The sequence below is a fragment of the Mustelus asterias genome, chromosome 10 (genome assembly GCF_964213995.1).
Source record: "Mustelus asterias chromosome 10, sMusAst1.hap1.1, whole genome shotgun sequence".
Classification (NCBI taxonomy): Eukaryota; Metazoa; Chordata; class Chondrichthyes; order Carcharhiniformes; family Triakidae; genus Mustelus; species Mustelus asterias.
In genome coordinates this window covers 88,766,796-88,787,981 of record NC_135810.1, presented here as the reverse complement: position 1 = coordinate 88,787,981, position 21,186 = coordinate 88,766,796, and the positions used below count along the sequence as shown (strand labels likewise).

Below are 21,186 nucleotides of genomic sequence, written 5' to 3'. Positions count from 1 at the left end.
ACAATGTGTGAAGGTAAACTGTTAGAACAACAGCAATGAAATATAAAATATCGATACACAATCTTGTTCACCACAATTTTTGTTTGCTGAGGATGGTAGATAATTCATTTTTTTCAGATATTATGACCTGTGCAGCTTTATCACCCAAATTCTTAAAAGCACCAGTATCAAAGTTCTGTACCTGAGATTTAATCCTTTTTAATTTAAACAGGTAAACACCACCTACCACCCCCTCCACCAATTAATGTAGCAGAGAGAAGAATTTAATACTTGCTATAACTCCAATGATGGCACGTATTGCTGGAGCCAGGTCCTCATCTAGCCCCAACTCCCACCTGTGATATCGATGGATTGCTTCCAGTATAGTTCATAAAAGATATGGGACCCAACGAGGAAATGCTGGAAAATCTCAGCAGGTCTGGCAGCATCTGTAAGGAAAGAAAAGAGCTGACGTTTCAAGTCCAGATGACTCTTTGTCAAAGCTAAAAGGCATAGAAAGTGGGAGATATTTATACTGCAGGGGGAGGGAATGAAAGATGAGTCATAGCCACAGAAACAATGGAAAAGGCTGATAATGGCAGTCCATAGAGAGAATAAAGGGTGTGAATGGTTGCCCCCTTTCCTTACCTTTTCTCCCCCTTTGCTTCCTCTTTTTCTCCATTTTATCTCTCTCCTACCCATCCCCCCTCCCTCCTCCCACATCTTCATCTGTCACAGCTCACACTCTGACTTCAGTTTCTCTACCATTCGGCCATTCACACTTTTATTCTCTTTATGGACTGCCATTAGCAGCCTTTTCCCCTGGTTTCTGTGGCTATGACTCATCTTTCATTCCCTCCTCCTGCAGTATAAATATCTCCCACTTTCTGTGCCTTTTAGCTTTGACAAAGGGTCGTCTGGACTCGAAACGTCAGCTCTTTCCTCTCCTTACAGATGCTGCCAGATCTGCTGAGATTTTCCAGCATTTCCTCTTTTGGTTTCAGACTCCAACATCCGCAGTAATTTGCTTTTATAAAGATATAGAAATTAGGTGCATGAATAAATACTATTTTCCTCATCTACTGCAGCAGGCAAGTAAAAAATAAATCTGTGCTCATCATATATTACACAAATAATTGATCCATATAAATTAATGAGTTGTAATTGAAAAACTGCATAAAAGATATGTTTAATTTGCATGGTAATGAAATAAATCTATGCATCATAGTTGCTTCTCGTACACAGTATAAAATAATCAGAAATAAAATAGATGAACAATGAAAACTATACAACATATAACGCTGCAGAATAAAGTCACTGATGCCACAATTCCAATCGGGAACCACAATCAAAGAGGTGGGTGTAGGGTCACGACAATTTGGTACCAATTCTCAATTCAATGCTCCCTTGCAGCATAACTCTTCACTGGGAATGTGGTAGCATTGAATATATCTTCACATATGAACAGTATACAAATCGGGAATATTATGTGCCTTAACAAGCATGAATGCTTGTTCATCCTGGAGTTCAGTTACTAATGGTGTACCGCAAGGATCTGTTTTGGGGCCACTGCTGTTTGTCATTTTTATAAATGACCTGGATGAGGGCGCAGAAGGATGGGTTAGTAAATTTGTGGATGACACTAAAGTCGGTGGAGTTGTGGACAGTGCGGAAGGATGTTGCAGGTTACAGAGGGACATAGATAAGCTGCAGAGCTGGGCTGAGAGATGGCAAATGGAGTTTAATGTGGAAAAGTGTGAGGCGATTCACTTTGGAAGGAGTAACAGGAATACAGAGTACTGGGCTAATGGTAAGATACTTGGTAGAGTGGATGAGCTGAGAGATCTCGGTGTCCATGTGCATAGATCCCTGAAAGTTGGCACCCAGGTTGATAGGGTTGTTAAGAAGGCGTACGGAGTGTTAGCTTTTATTGGTAGAGAGATTGAGTTTCAGACCCAGGAGGTCATGTTGCAGCTGTACAAAACTCTGGTACGGCCGCACTTGGAGTATTAAGTACAGTTCTGGTCGCCGCATTATAGGAAGGATGTGGAAGCATTGGAAAGGGTGCAGAGGAGATTTACCAGGATGTTACCGGTATGGTGGGAAGGTCTTATGAGGAAAGGCTGAGGGACTTGAGGCTGTTTTCGTTAGAGAGAAGAAGGTTAAGATGTGACTTAATAGAGGCATACAAGATGATCAGAGGATTAGATAGGGTAGACAGTGAGAGCCTTTTTCCTCGGATGGTGATGGCTAGCATGAGGGGACATAGCTTTAAATTGAGGGGTGATAGATATAGGACAGATGTCAGAGGTAGGTTCTTTACTCAGAGTAGTAAGGGCGTGGAATGCCCTGCCTGCAACAATAGTGGACTCGCCAACATTAAGGGCATTTAAATGGTCATTGGATAAACATATGGATGATATTGGAATAGTGTAGGTTAGATGGGCTTTAGATTGGTTTCACTGGTCGGCGCAACATCGAGGGCCGAAGGGCCTGTACTGCGCTGTAATGTTCTATGTTCTATGTTCAATACAGCCATTTTTATATTCATAATTGCATCAAATTATATAAAATGATATATAACTAAAAGCTCCCAAAGGGCTCCTTGGCCAGTTCTATGCACATCAAGCAACCCTGGCAACACCTCAGAAGTACATTCTTGGCTCCTTTGTGATTCAGGATTTTCTCCAGCACTGAAGCTGGAGCAGTTTGTGTGAAAGCTGACTTTACACTCTCGCTTTCCACTCTAATTTGCCATTCAAACCTGTGACATTTAGCACTGAAAAGTCTCACTGGTCTTTTCATGGCAGTGTCTCTCTATCAATAAAGATTACAGAAAACCCTACAAGCACAATAAAAATAGAGAACAGACTCTGCTTCAGAAATGAAAACTGAAAGGAGAAAAGGCATTTTATCATAAAGCCCGTTCTCCTATTCCTCTCAAATGCTTTGACATATTGTATTGCTCCATCTGAAGAGGGATCAATCTTCTTTCTACAAATGCTGCTTGAACTTCTGTGGAAATTTACCATACAACAACAGGTGGGCCGGGATTCTCCTGGCCCGCTGCACTGCTCGAGTGTTATGCCAGTAGCAAATCTCTCAAGTGCTTTTTTTTAGCAATTTCCGGCACGGAGCGGTAATCATTTGGAAATCTCCAAATGAAGATGAAGAATCCATTCATCTGGAACAGTATTCTCCAGGCCCACTAACACAGTTCTCCCACCCCCCCCCCCCCCCAACCAGGAGTGGTTCTCTCCAGCGGCGTTTATGACTGCTCTCACTACTGGGAACAGGTGTCTTGCCCCCGCTGCTGGAGACAGAGGCCATTGAGGCTCCTCCAGGAGGTCAGAGGCAAGGATGGTGCCCCTTGGGCAGTGCCAGGCTGGCAGTGCCCAAGGGGAAAATTGGCAGTGCCCACCGGGCACATTGGCACTGCACACCGAGCACCAGGCAGCACCAAGGGTGCGGGGCAAGAAGGAGCAAGGCATTATAGGGACAGGACCTATTCGGGGGGGGAGGAATGATCAGTGGCCAGAGGACCTGCTGCCACTCTGCACTTGGAGTGTTGGGAGAGGGAGGGAGGAGAACAATCGGGCCTGGTCATTGGGTGGGGGTAACAAGGCTGGCCATTGGGGGGGGGGGGGGGGGGGGGAGGGTCGGGGCTGGCCCCCAGACATCCGGTAGGCCAGCAATTGGGGGGTGGAGGGGTCTGGAAGGCTGGCAATCAGGGAGGTTTCAGGGCCAACCAGCAATCGGGAGGCCAGCGATGGGGGCCACTGCGCATGCATGATCTCCATATTGACAGGTCGGTACATGCACAGTGGCTCACTCAGCGCTATGCTGCTGGCCTCTCAGGTGGGAAAAGGCCCTGCTCCCCCTTACCAGAGGGAATCCTGCTGAGGTACTCTGCAATGCTCAGAGTGTCAGAGATTCGTTCTGGTAAATACGCCCAAACAACGGGCGGAAATTACTCCCGTTTTCCCTCCTGAATAATGAACATAACTGAGTTTAACATTACAATTGCAGCCTGACTCCAAGACACACATATTTGATGTTTATTTGGATGTCAGCAAGCAAGTTGCTAAAATCAGGGTTCTCATAAGTGCAGACAATAGGTAATTATTCCTGTACTTAATGTCCTTCGAGGATGTTAATGATGTCTTTTCAATTGCATTTTATTTCGCTTGGAATTTAATGTGTTCAACACATTGAGACGGATGCATCACATTGCAAAGGGTTGGGGTGAGTGGCAATGATGGACAGATAAACAGAAATGTGGTGAAGTGAATTGAAAGTGCTGAATGAGTGTGAGAAGCGGTATGATAGAGAATGCTTGGCAAAGACAGGGAAAGGGAAAATGTCTTCAAGCACAAGATTTGAATCATCAAATGGAATCACGTTTCCTGACCTTAGATCAATAAATCACTTCCTACATTGCACCCAAGATCTGGACACAGTGGTACTGCTGCTCTCCTCCTCAGATACCTCCAACCACATGTGCTTGGTGAGAGCTGCTGCTTCTTTCTTTCATTGCTGGAGGAAAATATATCCCTCTTGCTGCTAACTACACCTAGTAATAATTCCAGTGGTGTATCATTAAACCTGGAATGCTGCCTTTGCTTGATATCCAACTTCCACCATGAACACCTCCATTTTTACAATGTCATAGAATCATAGGATCCCTACAGTGCAGAAAAAGGCCATTTGGCCTATCAAGCCTGCACTGGCAGCAATCCTACCCAGGCCCTATCCCCATAACCCCATGTATTTAGCCTTCTAGTCCCCCTGACCCTAAGGGACAAAATTAGCATGGCCAATAAACCTAAGCCACACTATGGGACTATGGGAGGAAACTGGAGCACCTGGAGGAAGCCCCGACAGACACAGGGAGAATGTATAGACTCCACACAGACAGTGACCTGAGGCAAGAATTGAACCCGGATCCTTGGCAATGTGAGACAGCAGTGCTAGCCACTGTGCCACCATGCCTGTGCATGAACATCACATCCACTGCACAACCAAACTTGCAAGCCAAAATTAATTGCTTCATTTCAGTTGCACTCGCAGATTCTGACCTATCGTATTGGGAGTTTTCCCTGCATAGTCCCTCCCAGCACCCGCCAACAACATGGCAGCTGCTTTCAGATTAAAGCCGAGAGCCTTGTGTGTTTTCACATTCTTCGACTCACTATCAATAGCTGTGGCAGGTGGGTCTACAAGTAGCTGATCTACGTAAAGCCTATTCTAGCTGAAGCTGCCTGAAGAGGGGGTTGATGCTCAAAGACAGACCTCATAGCTGCATACTAAGAGGAGGAACTTCTTCACCCAAAGGGTTGTGTATCTGTGTAATTAACTGCCCAGTGAAGCAATTGAGGCCACCATGTTGAGTGTTTTTAAGGCAAAGATAGATAAATTTTTGAACAGTAAAGGAATTAAGGATTATGGTGAGTGGGCGGGTAAGTGGAGCTGAGTCCACGAAAAGATCATGATCTTACTGAATGGTGGAGCAGGCTCGAGGGGCCAGATGGCCTACTCCTGCTCCCAGTTCTTCTGTTCTTAATGGACTGCCAGACCGAAATAACTTCAAATTAACTGTAAGATTACATTTCCAAGAACTGCCCTACTGCCAATCATTTAAAACTTGAAAGCAAATGATCAGAGTTCCAAAGACAAGACTTACGGCACAATAATGTCTTTTAGAAACTTAGGAAGTGGTTTTGTGATCATCAGTGTAAGGACTTGAAAACAAAGTTCCGTCATGCAATTGTTTAGGTCTCCACAATTATCCTCCAAGCCAGGCAAACCAATTGATGCGAAAAACTGCTTATTGTTCTAAAAACCAATAGATCCATGGTGAGTATTTTGGAATTCTTATGCGATCAGTCACTTTCATAATAAACTGTTGGATGCATTACCCACCGTTCTGAGAAATGCAATATAAAACAGGGATGAGTAATTATTGGCAAACTCAAAAGCAAATAACTTTATTAACAGTGCGTCATTATAATCCGTCTGAGTCCTGTAGTTTTCTGCAGAAAAGAGAAAGAATGAAATAAGCAATGGCACTGATACATTGTAAAATGCTTTGAGACACCCCTCGGATGAACTGATACATAAATGCATCTTTCCTCTTTCTATACATTAGTGTCACTGCCTGGTTAAATTTAGTGCTAGTCACATACAGAGTGAAATCACACTATGGGATACCCTAACGTTAACACATCCAGAGTGTTTAAATTATTTTTCATCTTCGTTTCCAAACACCATACCAGTGGTTTTGCTAGCTTTCCCTCATCATTCTATACTGCTTTGATCTTTCAATTATCCTCAATTTACAATATTCATAACCACATGCAATCGCCTACTTTGAAAGACACTATTTAAATCTGTGGCTAATGTCAGGTCCCATTGGACAAATGACTATTTTTGACACTTAAAGATAGAAATATATAACTGCTTACCCCAATCAGTCATTTTAACTGCGATTTGCTGATACACCTAAAATTCAAATAACAATTGTCAAATTCCAATAATGCATTTTCCATACCAGGACATTGAAGTTTCATTCCAATAAAAAGGTCAATTGGGCTTATTAAAATTAAAATGCCACAGCGGATTGAGGAGACTAAACTTCCGAGTTGTCAACCATCTGGAAGAGGGAAGAGAAAAAATGTCACAGAGCTACGGGGAAGGGCGGGAATAGGGCTGACTGAGTGGCTCTTTCGGAGAATTGGCATAATATGCAAGGCCGCCTTCTGTGCTGTAACCATTCTGATTCAATGGAATGTATGGCAAATAAAAAGCTTAGAAGGCATTCTATTATGAAGCTGGCAGCACAGATATGGTTGCATCATGGCATTGATTTGACTTGATTAATTATTGTCATATGTATTAGTATACAGTGAAAAGTATTGTTTCTTACACACTATACAGACAAAGCATATTGTTCATAGAGAAGGAAAAACTGAGGAAGTAGAACGTAGTGTTACAGTCATAGCTAGGGCGTAGAGAAAGATGATACAAGTCTATCTCTGTACTTACACCCAGTTTTATTATTTCATACTCGGCTATTTGTTAATTATCAGTAGCCGGTCAGGTTACTTCATACTTATCAAACATAATAACCAAATAAACTTACCTTTCCCAGGATCGTAATGGACAGTGCATTAAGTAATGAGCTAACAACAGTGGTTACGAGAACATTTTCTGATGAGTTAGATGTTGGCACACGAAATCTGGCCCAAGTTTTATATATTATCACTCCCAAGACACTGATGAAGACACAGCCCACCTGTAAGTGATACAAAATAGAAAACGGATCTTTCTTATTGATGTAATTATCACATCCATTTTTAATACATGAGTTCAATATCAAGTTTGGCCCTGATACATAAAGGCACAACAGTAATATACCGAACAAGACTTCTGCCAGATATTGGTTATCATAGAGTAGAATAGAATTATAGAATCCCTACAGTGCAGAAAGAGGCCATTCTTGCCCATCGAGCCTGCATCGAATACAATGCAACCCAGGCCCTCTCCTCGTCACCCCACGTATTTACCCTGCTAGTCCCCTTGACACTGAGGGGCAATTGAGCAAGGCCAATCCACCTAAACTGCACATAGAGTCATAGAGGTTTACAGCATGGAAACAGGCCGTTCGGCCCAACTTGTCCATGCCGCCCTTTTTTTTTAAACCCCGAAGCTCATCCCAATTGCCCGCATTTGGCCCATATCCCTCTATACCCATCGTACCCATGTAACTAAATGCTTTTTAAAAGATAAAATTGTACCCGCCTCTACTGCTACCTCTGGCAGCTTGTTCCAGACACTCGCCACCCTCTGTGTGAAAAAATTGCCCCTCTGGTCACTTTTGTATCTCTCCCTGCTCACCTTAAACCTATGCCCTCTAGTTTTAGACTCCCCTACCTTTGGGAAAAGATATTGACTTTCTACCTGGTCTATGCCCCTCATTATTTTATAGACCTCTATGAGGTCACCCCTCAGCCTCCTACGCTCCAGAGAAAAAAGTCCCAGTCTATTCAGCCCCTCCTTATAACTCAATCCATCAAGTCCCGGTAGCATCCTAGTAAATCTTTTCTGCACTCTTTCTAGTTTAATATCCTTTCTATAACATCTTTGGACTGTGGGAGGAAACTGGAGCTGCCAGAGGAAACCCAGACAGACACAGGGAGAATCTTCAAACTCCACACAATCAGTAACCCGAGGCCGGAATTGAACCCAGATCCCTGGCGCTATGAGGCAGCAGTGCTAACCACTGTGCCACCGTGCAGCCCAGTTTTGCATCGAACCATGCCTGACTATCTTCACTGGTATATATATGCTAACAGTAAGAAGTCTCACAACACCAGGTTAAAGTCCAACAGGTTTATTTGGTAGCAAATACCATAAGCTTTCGGAGCACTGCTCCTTCGTCAGATGAGATTTCCACTCCATCTTACCTGTTGGACTTTAACCTGGTGTGTGAGACTTCTTACTGTGTTCACCCCAGTCCAACGCCGGCATCTCCACATCATATATATGCTAAGCAGAGGGCAACCCGATATTCCTGAGAGGATTTCAAATATTCAAACATGTAAGGGCCCTCAACACCAGGTATTTGAAAAGGCTAATCTGATGGATTTTTGGGCTCTTGGCCAAGCCTTATTATGTTCAGACATCCGTTATAGTAAAAAAACACCCGAAACCCAGGGAAAACTTTGCTTGACAGTTCTGGCTCTCTGATCTATGCTGTCATTTCCACAATATTTATTTACACAAGTTAAGGAGGTTTAACCTGCTTGCAGTTTCTGCTATTGATATTTTAAAGAGTCTTGATGATTGACATATTTATTAACACCCTGCAGTAAAAATTATTTTTTTAAGAATGTGGAAAGTTATGCATGAATGTCTTTTTAATTTTTTTAAACACATAAGGTTGTCACTCTAGGGTTCATTATATAGGGTTCTATACAGTATATAGTGGGTGGAAGAGCCATTAGCTTGATTGGGGCATGAGGGGCTATAGGGATTGGGTGGGGGTATACCATGACATAGGGGCATGAACGACCATTGGAGATGAATGAGGAGCATACCATGGCCTGGAGCAAAAGGGCCCATGGGAGATGAGTAGGGTAATATCTTGGCAGGGGGACAGGAAGGGTAATGATGTGGGTGGGGGCACCATGGGGCAAGGGATGTGTATTTGAAGGGTGAGGGCTAGCAGGCCTTACGTTATTCATTATAACTGGGACCAAGTCCCATGGCACTGAGGTGGGTCCTTAAACAGCCCACCTTGGCAGCTGGCAGTCACTGTGGCAACCTTCAAACCCTCATAGGCCAGACTACAGCCAGAAACCCATCCGCCCCATGTCCAGGCTGAAAATCCAGCCCACTGTGCATTTGCTGTCGCTGGGTCAAAACCCTGGCACACCCTCCCTAGCAGCACTCAGGGTGTACCTACACCACATGAGCTACAATGATTCAAGATGGCAACTCACTGCTACCTTCTCAAGGGCACTTAGGGATGGGTAACAAATATTGTTGTCACTAGAGACACTCATCTATGAACGTGTGAAATAGAAACATAGAAACATAGAAAAACTACAGCACAATACAGGCCCTTCAGTCCATAAAGTTGTGCCGAACATGTCCCTACCTTAGCGATTACTAGGCTTACCTATAACCCTCTATCTTACTAAGTTCCATGTACTTATCTAAAAGTCTCTTAAAAGACCCTATTGAATCCGCCTCCACCACCGTTGCTGGCAGCCCATTCCACGCACCCACCACCCTCTGAGTGAAAAACTTACCCCTGACATCTCCTCTGTACCTACTCCCCAGCACCTTAAACCTGTGTCCTCTTGTGGCAACCATTTCAGCCCTGGGAAAAAGCCTCTGACTGTCCATTCGATCAATACCTCTCAACATCTTATACACCTCTATCAGGTCACCCCTCATCCTTCGTCTCTCCAAGGAAAAAAGTTCGAGCTCATTCAGCCTATCCTCATAAGGCATGCCCCCCAACCCAGGCAACATCCTTGTAAATCTCCTCTGCACCCTTTCTATGGCTTCCACATCCTTCCTGTAATGAGGCGACCAGAACTGAGCATAGTACTCCAAGTGGGGTCTGACCAGAGTCCTAAATAGCTGCAACATTATCTCACGACTCCTAAACTCAATTCCTCGATTGATGAATGCCAGTACACCATACGCCTTCTTAACCACAGCCTCAACCTGCACAGCTGCTTTGAGCGTTCTATGAACTCGGACCCCAAGATCCTTCTGATCTTCCACACTGCCAAGAGTCCTACCATTAACATTATATTCCGCCATCCTATTTGACCTGCCAAAATGAACCACCTCACACTTACCTGGGTTAAACTCCATCTGCCACTTCTCCGCCCAGTCTTGCATCCTATCAATGTCTCGCTGCAACTTCTGACATCCCTCCGCACTATCCACAACACCTCCAACCTTTGTGTCATCAGCAAACCTACCAACCCATCCCTCCACTTCCTCATCCAGGTCATTTATAAAAATCACAAAGATTAAGGGTCCCGGAACAAAGGAGAAACTGATGAGAGAGAAAAATAGACATCCCCTTTCATGTAAATTGCTTACCATTACAATCCCGACAGAAAATGAAAGCAGAATTTTTAGCCATTGCCGAGACTCTGAGTAAAAGGCATCAGGTTCACCCGTGATTGGATCCTACAAAATTGATGAATATTGTCGATGAAGTCTGAAATATTCCTCATTTCACACAATGACAGCCTAGTGTATTCTTCTAGTCAACAGAGCTTATTATTGCAGTCTACATAGTGCTGAGAAAATGCATCAATGAGAAACACAAAAGAAAAATTAGCACTGCTAATTGCCGCTGAATTATTAAACAAAAAGGCAAACACAGGATTACAGAAAACCTTAAGCAGACCAGGCAACAGCTGTAGAGATAAGGGAGAAATTCTGCCCGAAAGTAGTTTTTGTGTTTGTTGTTAACGACTTCTAAACATGCTGAGAAAGCTGTTCCTCCTTTCAAACCTTTTTACCTTGAATATTTAGTACACGCAATGTAACTTTTTTGCATGTCCGTCAAATTATTATTCTATGTTTCATCTGTCATTAGAAGCAGACTTTGCAGCCAAATATTTGTTAGGATAGATTTTTGTCTTCAACATCTGGTTGATAGCCTGGTTGAAGAGGTCATTGTCCTCTACAGAACCGGCCTGATTTCATTCCATTGACAACTAAATGATAATCAGGCAGTTCTATTAAAGACAGGCAATCCACTTCTACCAATGCTGTCCACAGTTTGTCTTTCATTTACTTCCATCATTCCTTCTGCTAATTCTTTGACTTGTTACTTATCTGCTATGGTCACGGCACTAGATGACCCATTTGCCCTTGTTCAGTCCAAATCCATGAAGGGTGCTTTTGCATTTGGTCTCCCTACTTTCCCTCACTACTTTATTCATCTTGTTGCTGCTTGACCTCTTGACCAGTGAGGCAGAAATTATGCAGCCTTTTGGGCCGATGTGTTAAGCGCCTAACATTGTTCAGCTGAGAAACTCCAAAGCACGTCACCATTTTCCATCATATATTCGGCATGAAGACTGGCTTTCTTCATCCTTTGTCAGAGAATATGGAGTTGGCTGGAGGTCAAATGATAAGCATTGGGTCAATGGGCAATCAAGTCGCTATGGATGCATCTTGGACCCCCAGCTCCATCCTACTGGACGCTCCAATGCTTGACTACCATCTGCAAAGTGTGGGTGTATAGGTGTCCCTAGACATAAAATCTATTGGCACCTTAACAACATTCTCTTTTAAATTATCCTTCTCGACATGCTCCAGGCTTTTTGCTCCCTGTGTAAGAGTATCCCTCTTTGCCTCAACTCCTCCATGTTAGTAGCCTTGAGGAATCCCACATTCAGTCATGACTGGCAGTATTTAAATCCTGGCCTTTTTTTAAAACCACTTCACTAACAGAACAGCTGAAGATAATGGCCTCAATATTTATATATAAATCAAAAACTTGCCGGTTCGGTTCCATAAAACTCGGGCCTGGCTAGTTCAACGTTTTCATAATTTTCAACATCCCACTCGTAGACCAGTTCTGCATTCTTCCTTTTCCAACATTCCAAAAAAATTGTACCTGGAAATGAAACCGAATGTTTACTCATCCAGCTTGGAAATTTAAAACAATGGATTTAATGCACTCTAACAGGATGCAGTCTGTTCAGCAGTAAACACACATCTTCAAGCCCACTATTTTCTATTCTGTTTTCTAATCTCTGTCAGGCCATCAGTGAAAAGTGAGAATAGGCAAAAATGTGACAACAACAACTTGGTCTTCACTCATTCCAGTGGTCAACTCATGAGCAGTGTTTACAAATACTTAGGACCAAGTTGCTTGTTTGCTTGTCACACACTGAACAACAGGAGCATGGAAACATGCCTCTAGATAGCAAACCACTTCAAAGAGGAAAATAAACCACAGGCTGAGACTCTGTCAACATTGAGGTCAGGATCAATGGGGTACTTGAGGTGCATTGAATCTTAAAGGGAAGTGAAAATAAACACAGGTAGCTGGAGGATGTTGGAAATCCATTCAGTTGGCAGTGCTGTTGAATTTGTTGTATCTCAAAAGCTTCAAGTGCAATGGAGAGTGTTTCAATGATTTCACCTTGCTGGGAAGCCACAGCAACTTCAAATCAAAGCTGAGTGCATACATTGGGGCTGAGTGCACAGCTGTGCAGACTGGAACCATACCAGCCCCAACCCTACCCGCTCCCCAGGTGAAATTGACATCTCCTCTGTCAGAGGACTTCAAAGGAGTCTGAGCACACATGGAGTTTCTGACAGGGAGAAAGGAAAATCTCTGCTGCTGAATGGAGTGCTGCAATGGTTTAAAATCCTACCAGGTGATTGGGGGGCATGGAGGTTAAAGTGACCTCTTCAGAATTTACACAGCTGACAGGAATGTAGAAATTGATCACAGGGCTGCCTGAAATCACCATATGAAGTCTCACAACACCAGGTTAAAGTCCAACAGGTTTATTTGGTAGCACAAGCTTTCGGAGTGTTGCTCCTTCCTCAGGTGAGTGAAGAGTTGTGTTCACAAACAGGGCACATGTAGACACAAACTCAATTTACAAGATAATGGTTGGAATGTGAGTCTTTACAGGTAATCAAGTTGTCATAGGTACAGACAATGTGAGTGGAGAGAGGGTTAAGCACAGGTTAAAGAAGTGTGAATTGTCTCCAGCCAGGACAGTTAGTGAGATTTTGCAAGCCCAGACAAGTCGTGGGGTTACAGATAGTGTGACATGAACCCAAGATCCCGGTTGAGGCCGTCCTCATGTGTGCAGAACTTGGCTTTCAGTTTCTGCTCAGCGTTCAACAGAATGTTGACAGATTCTGCGTTGTCGTGTGCCGTGAAGGCCGCCTTGGAGAACGCTTACCTGAAGATCAGAGGCTGAATGCCCGTGACTGCTGAAGTGCTCCCCTACAGGAAGGGAACACTCCTGCCTGGTGATTGTCGAGCAGTGTTCATTCATCCATTGTCGTAGCATCTGCATGGTCCCCCCAATGTACCATGCCTCGGGGCATCCTTTCCTGTTGTAAATCACCATGCCAGGGGTGATCCTCAGGTCTGCCAAGGCTAGAAGGGGCAGTCCAGCCATGATACTCCCAGCCCAGTGGAGGTCAGGTCAACTCAACCTGAGCCCACCCAACTCCCAGAACCCTTGAGGGACCTATCCTCTGGGAGCAACAGAGGGGCAGATGGCCACCGGCCTACCTTCTTGAGCCTCCTCGGGGCCCCAAGGTGCCAGGCTAGGGTGTCAGTACCAGGATGCCAAGGGGTAGTGCACAGCCAAGGTGTGTGGCCTGAAGGGAGGTCTGGGGGGAGGGGGGGGAAACGGAGTGGGTGGTCTGAGGGAGAAGGGGCTGTGGGGAGGGGGGTGCTAGGAGGGAAGGGGGCCTGAGTGGGGAGTTCTGAGGGGGAAAGGGGCCTGCGTGAATGATCTGAAAGTGGGGGTCGGGTCACCCTCATGCCTGCATGGGGGGCGGAGGGGGGGTGACCTGTTATTTGTGGGTAGAGAGGAGGATGCCCCTCTTTGGTGAAGGGTTGGTGGTGCTCCCCTGGTCAGTGGGGAGGGGGCGGTATTGCATCCAATTCTGGATGCTGCATTTTAGCAAAGAGGTGAAGGTTTTAGAGGCGGTACAGTAAGGGTATACAAAAACAGGTACAAGGAGGAGGAACTTGAACAAAAGACTGTCATTTAAAAAGCGTTTTTCACAATCACCAGGTGTCTCAAAGCACTTTGTAGCCAATGAAGTAGTTCTGAAGTTTAGACACCACTCTAATGTAAAGTTTCCCCTACCCGGAAAGGAGAAGGGTGAGAGATTTGTTCGGAATGTTCTGAATCAGCAAGGGTGCCGACAGAGTAAATACAAAGAAACTATTCCCACTGCCAGAAGAGTGGGGAACAGAGAGCACAGATTTAAAGTGGTTGGCAAAAGAATCAAAAAAATTGCAGGGGTATAGGGAAAGAGCGGCAAAGTGGAACTAGCTAAACTGCCAAGTGTCTCCTTCTACGCTATCACCAATGATTCTATGATGATTTGATTTATGCCTGTAAACATTCATTCAGTCAAGCAATGCACATTGCAAATGCACTTGGAATTTACTTTCTCCCATAGTCAAGTTTTTTTGCAAATGTACAAATAATCCTTCAAATATTTCTCTTTCCTTCAGATATACGTGACCAGGATATTTTTCTCCCAATGACTGTACTCTATTGTAGTATAAAGAGGGTCCTTACCCCAAAGACAGATGATAAGTCCGAATATTGGTGTAGCAGCATTGTCAAAAGAAGACTTAAAAACATTAAATACATCTTCTGCAGGAACCCTGTGAGGAGAACAGAATGAGTGGGAGAAACAATAAAACTTGCATCAAAAACCCACCCACCCATCAAAAAATATTACATTTTCACAATTGGCCTTCAGTTGTAAATCTATATCATGCAGTGGCAAGTAAAAGGAATTATTACTCTTCTTGCTCGGGCTATAATACTGAGACCAGAACAATTCCAGTTGGAGCCTTGGCTGAATTCAGGTGCCATCTTTAGTGCCTTCCTAAAATAGAGTCATGGGATCATAGAGGTTTACAGCATGGAAACAGGCCCTTCGGTCCAACTGGTCCATGCGCCCTTTTTTTAAAAAAAACTCCTAAACTAATCCCAATTGCCCACAATAGGCCCATATCCCTCTATACCCATCTTACCCATGTAACAGTCTAAATGCTTTTTAAAAGACAAAATTGTACCCATCTCTACTACTAGCACTGGCAGCTTGTTCCACACACTCACCATTCTCTGTGTGAAAAAATTGCCCCATCTGGACACTTTTGTATCTCTCCCCTCTCACCTTAAACCTATGCCCTCTAGTTTTAGACTTCCCTACTTTTGGGAAAAGATATTGACTATCTAGCTGATCTGTGTCCCTCATTATTTTATAGACCTCTATAAGATCACCTCTCAGCCTCCTACGCTCTAGAGAAAAAAGTCCCAGTCTATCCAACCTCTCCTTGTAACTCAAGCCATCAAATCCCAGTGGCATCCTAGTAAATCTTTTCTGCACTCTTTCTAGTTTAATAATATCAATATAAATGAGCATAACATCGGTGAAATGTCACATCACCCACCCAAGTGGAGCTATTTTAAATGTGGGCCTTATTTAAAAGTGACCAACAAGCAGGGGGTACCAATAATAGGTGCACTTGAATGGTGCCCGAAGTACGGCCGGCACCATATTCCCTCAGGTGACATTTTGACACCTCTGGCAGGCATTAGGTGCTTTCCATAGACTAACTGAGGGCCAAACATCAGTCTCATTATTCCATGTCAAAATTCAGCAGGACTGGATTGGCCATGCACTGGCCACGCTTTTTAGTTTTTTGAGCTCTGACGAAGGATCATCACGACTCAAAACGTTGGCTCTATTCTCTCTCCACAGATGCTGTCAGACCTGCTGAGATTTTCTAGCATTTTCTGTTTTTGCTTCAGATTCCAGCATCCGCAGTATTTTGCCTTTATTTCAGTTTTTGAGTTCCTCTGCAGCCTAACCAAATATTACGCACTATAACTAAACGCATATGGGCCCGTGAGTGCAAAAATCTCTCGAAATATAGAACACTGCAGCTTGATATAGTTGAGCAGAAGCAGTTTCAGGAACGATGTAGGGTTGCATATTGATGGCTACTGAGCCAGAGAAGGATTTTAGTTCGCGTTGTTGAATCTACAAGCGAAGATGTTGCAAACTCAAATAGGATGTTGGGATGAATAGTTAGGTTAGTTGCACAGTGAAAGGTAGGAGATGCACAAACTTCGAAGTTGTGAGTGAAGTGTAGTCCGCTAGGTGCACGTCTGTTATATCCAATTGCGGTTCACACCGGTCTAATTAGGTACCGTTGAGGCCATTTTATTTGGAGTTGGGGCATGATTCCAGTGAGTTAGGTTTTTAATGTGCATTCATGAGATGCAAAGAAATGCAAACCCGGTTCCCGGGAAATCCGACCTGCCATGAAAGTCGGGAGTGGAAAATTGCAATCTGTTTTTATGCCAGCGGGAAACTGACTTCTGGTTGCACTTTGAATTTTCTGATCCCATCTGCCATGATTCTCACCACAGGCGGGCATGGAAAATCCCACCACGAGCATGAAAAATCCCACCCCCAGTTTAAAGTTACTTGATTATCAGGACAGGCTTAGAAAGCTGGGACTTCTGGTGTTGGAAAACTAGATTTTGAGGGGTTATGATTGCGACTTTAGAACAATGAATGGACTACATTTTGTTTACATGGATACTTGAACTGGACAGGTAGGGAAGATTTACAGAAGCGAGAGTAGAAGTTACAAAAGTTGAGTTAGGCGGCAGGACATAATGCTTTGTGCAAAAAGTTGTTGATCTCTGAATTTCGCTACCCATTTGTGCATTGAATCCGAATTCACTGCAGGCAGTCGAAAGGATGTGTTCCAACAAGTCCAATTATAGAATGTAGGTGCTTAACAGGGATAGTAATGCAGTTACTACTGTCTCCTTGCAGTTGTTTGATGGACTGCAGGGCTGAGAGATCAATTTCACACAGAGGTGGCATGGTGGCACAGTGGTTAGCACTGCTGCTTCACAGCATCGGGGACCCAGGTTCGATTCCTGCTTGGGTCACTGTTTGTGGCGGAGTCAGCACATTCTCCCCGTGTCTGCATGGGTTTCCTCTGGGTGCTCTGGTTTCCTCCTACAGTCTGAAAGACGTGCTGGTTAGGTACATTGACCATGCTAAATTCTCCCTTAGCGTACCTGAACAGGTGCTGGAGTGTGGCAACTAGGGGATTTTCACAGAGTTAATTGCAGTGTTAATTTAAGCCTACTTGTGACACTAATAAATAAACTTTAAACTCTATTTTTTATGATAGAAACAGACTGTGAGCTGCATACTAAAGCATAATTTATAATATTTTATATGTTAATATTGTTGTTAATGTTGTGTTAATGATGATGAAACTGATTGAAAAACAGTTGAAGAAAATGTGAAATGTTGGAAAATCAGGTTGAATGATCCGTCACAAAGATTGGGGTTATGTGAACTGTATTGTGTTAAAACTTTCTGAATTCTGCTTTCGTATGTCATTTACAGTTTGTTTTTGCGATGGGCACATCCAAAGTATTTGAAGTGTTAAGTTTCAAAAGAATCGTATAAGCACCCCGTTTGTTTGCCTCATCCAAGAGACTGAATAAATCTGGATTGATAGGGGTTGTAGGAGGGTGAGTTTAATGGTGTGATTAGGTTGCACCATGTCAAATAGGATTGATGTGTTAAACCTTGATGTGCCTCTACTGTATTTTCATCTGTTTATGTGTCAGCAAACTGATTGCCCCAGATCAAGCATAATAAGGGGTAATTGTATGGAGAATGCAGAAGACACAACTGAAGCTAAATAATCTCCCTTTTGAGATGATTGGGAATAAACTGGCAATTAAAATGATGGCAAAGTCAATAATTTTTCATTTATTTAAAATGTCAAGAAGTTAACACTTACTGAAAAGTACAATCAGCTTGTGCCATATTGGCACAAGTCGAGTTCATAGTTTCTTCAATACTACTTCTCCTTTGAGCAACATTATCACAGTAATTCCTGAAAGAAATAAGAGATCAAGATTTTTTTTCTACTGCACATAGTGTGTATGCTAATATGATTACTATTTATCAAGTATAAACAATAAAGCTCACAAATTTTACTGGTTTATAAAACGATCACAACTTGTGAGTGACTGGGTTCTATTCATTTTATAAAGAACAAAGAACAATACAGCACAGGAACAGGCCCTTCGGCCCTCCAAGCCTGCGCCGCTCATGTGCCCAACTAGACCATTCGTTTGTATCCCTCTATTCCCAGTCTGTTCATGTGGTTATCTAGATAAGTCTTAAACGATCCCAGCGTGTCTGCCTCAATCCCTTGCTTGGCAGTGCATTCCAGGCCCCCACCACCCTCTGTGTAAAATACGTCCCCCTGACATCTGTGTTGAACCTTGCCCCCCTCACCTTGAACCCGTGACCCCTTGTGTTCGTCACCTCCGACCTGGAAAAAGCTTCCCACTGTTCACCCTATCTATGCCCTTCATAATTTTATACATCTCTATTAGGTCGCCCCTCATCCTCCGTCTTTCCAGGGAGAACAGCCCCAGTTTACCCAATCTCTCCTCATAGCTAAGACCCTCCATACCAGGCAACATCCTGGTAAACCTTCTCTGTACTCTCTCCAAAGCCTCCACGTCCTTCTGGTAGTGTGGCTGCCAGAACTGGACGCAGTATTCCAAATGTGGCCTCACCATCGTTCTATACAGCTGCAACATCATATGCCAACTTTTATATTCTATGCCCCATCCAATAAAGGCAAGCATGCCATATGCCTTCTTCACCACCCTCTCCACCTGTGCGGCCACCTTTAAGGATCTGTGGACTTGTACACCCAGGTCCCTCTGTGTGTCTATACTCCTGATGGTTCTGCCATTTATTGTATAGCTCCCCCTTACATTAGATCTACTGAAATGCATCACTTTGCATTTATCTGGATTAAATTCCATCTGCCATTTCTCCGTCCAATGTTCCAGCCTATCTATATCCTGCTGTATTCTCTGACAATGTTCATCACTATCCGCAACTCCGGCAATTTTCGTGTCGTCCGCAAACTTACTGATCACACCAGCTACATCTTCCTCCAAATCATTTATATATCCTTATATATCCAAATCATTTATGATCCTTATTGGTATGGAGCACAGCAACATTTAAGCAGGAGTAGGCCATTCAGCCCTTAGAGCCCCTTCTGTCATTCAATGAGATCATAGCCATCTACCAACAATTATCTTTACTCTTCTTAACGCCATCACCACTGATATCTTGCTTCACCTTAACTAACATTTGTTTTGTTATTTGCTCTATTAACTTGGAGTTGAAAGTTTCTCAAAGCACAGAATTGAATGTGTACAGGATGGCTATTTCTGTGTGTGCACACCCAAACCTTATTTCACCAGGAGTGACCGAAACGCAGTCTCTGCAGCAGGGGAGTCCTGCAGCAATGATGATGGCCGCATGAGTGTGGCTATCTGCCTACTGTTCAACAAGTTCCGGGGATGGTGGGACTGATGTTTGAGGAGAGATTGACTAGACTAGGATTGTTTTCGCTGGAATTCAGACGAATGAGGGGGGAATCTCATAGAGACTTATAAAAGTCTAACAAGACTAGACAGGGTAGATGGAGGGAGGGTGCTCCCAATGGTGGGTGTGTCCAGAATCAGAGGTCACAGTCTGAGGATTCAGGGTAGACCATTTAGGATGGAGATGAGGAGACATTTCTTCACCCAAAGAGTGGTGAGCCTGTGGAATTCATTACCACAGGAAATAGTTGATGCCAAAACATTGAATGTATTCAAGAGGCTGCTAGATATAGCACTTGGGGCGAATGGGATCAAATTTATGGGGGGAAAGCAGGATTAGGCTATTGAGTTGGACGATCAGCCACAATCATGATGAATAGCGGAGCAGGCTCGAAGGGTCAAATGGCCTCTTGTTGCTCCTATCTTCCATGTTTCTATGTAAGTAGGGCAAGGACAGCAGCCTAACTCCGACTCAATAACTCAACTGAGGAAAAGTTGGGACTCACTTTTAAGGTTGCTGCCTTGCTCTATCTGATCCCACGCCTAGAGAAAGGCTGGGTACAGAGTACCCCCTGAAGTGGGCATCTGACCGGCAAACAAACAGGACAATGAGGTGGCAAGACCAACAATGCCCCCTTCCATATCATTTGAATGACTGCCCCAAAGGCAGGCACCTGCTGCAGAGAAACACTCAAGGATATCCTAGAGTCGCTTAAAGCCGTCAGGTGTCTGTGCCACATTTCCTGTGCTTGGCACCTTGGAATAGGTGTTCCCTGGCACACCAGTGAAAATTGACCCTTGCATTTCACATCTTTGAACATCATTTCAAAAGGCACTTAAATGAACTCGAAAGAGAAATAACATTCAACAGTGCTCCTAAGTTAGCACTGTCGGTGGGTGACTATGCTGAAACATTACCCAAATTAGTCCACAGAATGGAGATTTCTAACTGTTTTATTAGCTTGCACTAATAATTGTTTCATATATAACGCCAAGATTTAAAGTAGGATCCATACAATTTGTAATATTTTCCTGAATGAGCATTTACCTGAGCATTTCCACTGCCTGATCTATAATTTCTGCGGCCATGCTTGGAATTGAACAAACAATGCTGCACTTATAGCTGCCCAAGAAAGTGTTCAGATCATTGTAGGCATTGTAACATGATATGCTGTAAAGAGAAATATATAGCATGTAAACATTGGCAAAACATTAATTCAGATTGGTTTAAGTCATGATATAGCAATCAAATTTATTTGATATGTGAATGTTTTGCGCACTGTAGAAGTGATATATGATTCAGAGGTTCACTTATTAATATTTGGCCAGAGGTTCAGCAAGGTCACAGGGCTTGGGACACACACACTGCTGTCCCAGGAAACCTGGAACATTTGTGTTGTGTGCTCATAATAATGAGTCAGCGAGCAACCAGCACTATTCACGTCTGTTTGGGAGAGGACTGAGAACCGTTGGCAGGGGA

The 21,186-nt window shown here is 43.7% G+C and overlaps 1 protein-coding gene across 1 annotated transcript in view; it reads right to left on the bottom strand.

The window, feature by feature from the left end:
• The window catches only part of LOC144499975 (anoctamin-7-like), a 51,454-nt gene that overhangs the window by 10,084 nt on the left and 20,184 nt on the right, over positions 1-21,186 (bottom strand). Inside the window, exons 7-15 of the mRNA XM_078222712.1 lie at positions 20,755-20,877; positions 18,089-18,184; positions 14,814-14,902; positions 12,024-12,139; positions 10,606-10,695; positions 7,121-7,273; positions 6,444-6,480; positions 5,902-6,011; positions 5,663-5,814 (exon numbers count right to left, since the gene is read on the bottom strand). Of these exons, the coding sequence (XP_078078838.1) occupies positions 5,663-5,814; positions 5,902-6,011; positions 6,444-6,480; positions 7,121-7,273; positions 10,606-10,695; positions 12,024-12,139; positions 14,814-14,902; positions 18,089-18,184; positions 20,755-20,877 (966 nt within the window). The remainder of the gene's footprint in view (positions 1-5,662; positions 5,815-5,901; positions 6,012-6,443; positions 6,481-7,120; positions 7,274-10,605; positions 10,696-12,023; positions 12,140-14,813; positions 14,903-18,088; positions 18,185-20,754; positions 20,878-21,186) is intronic.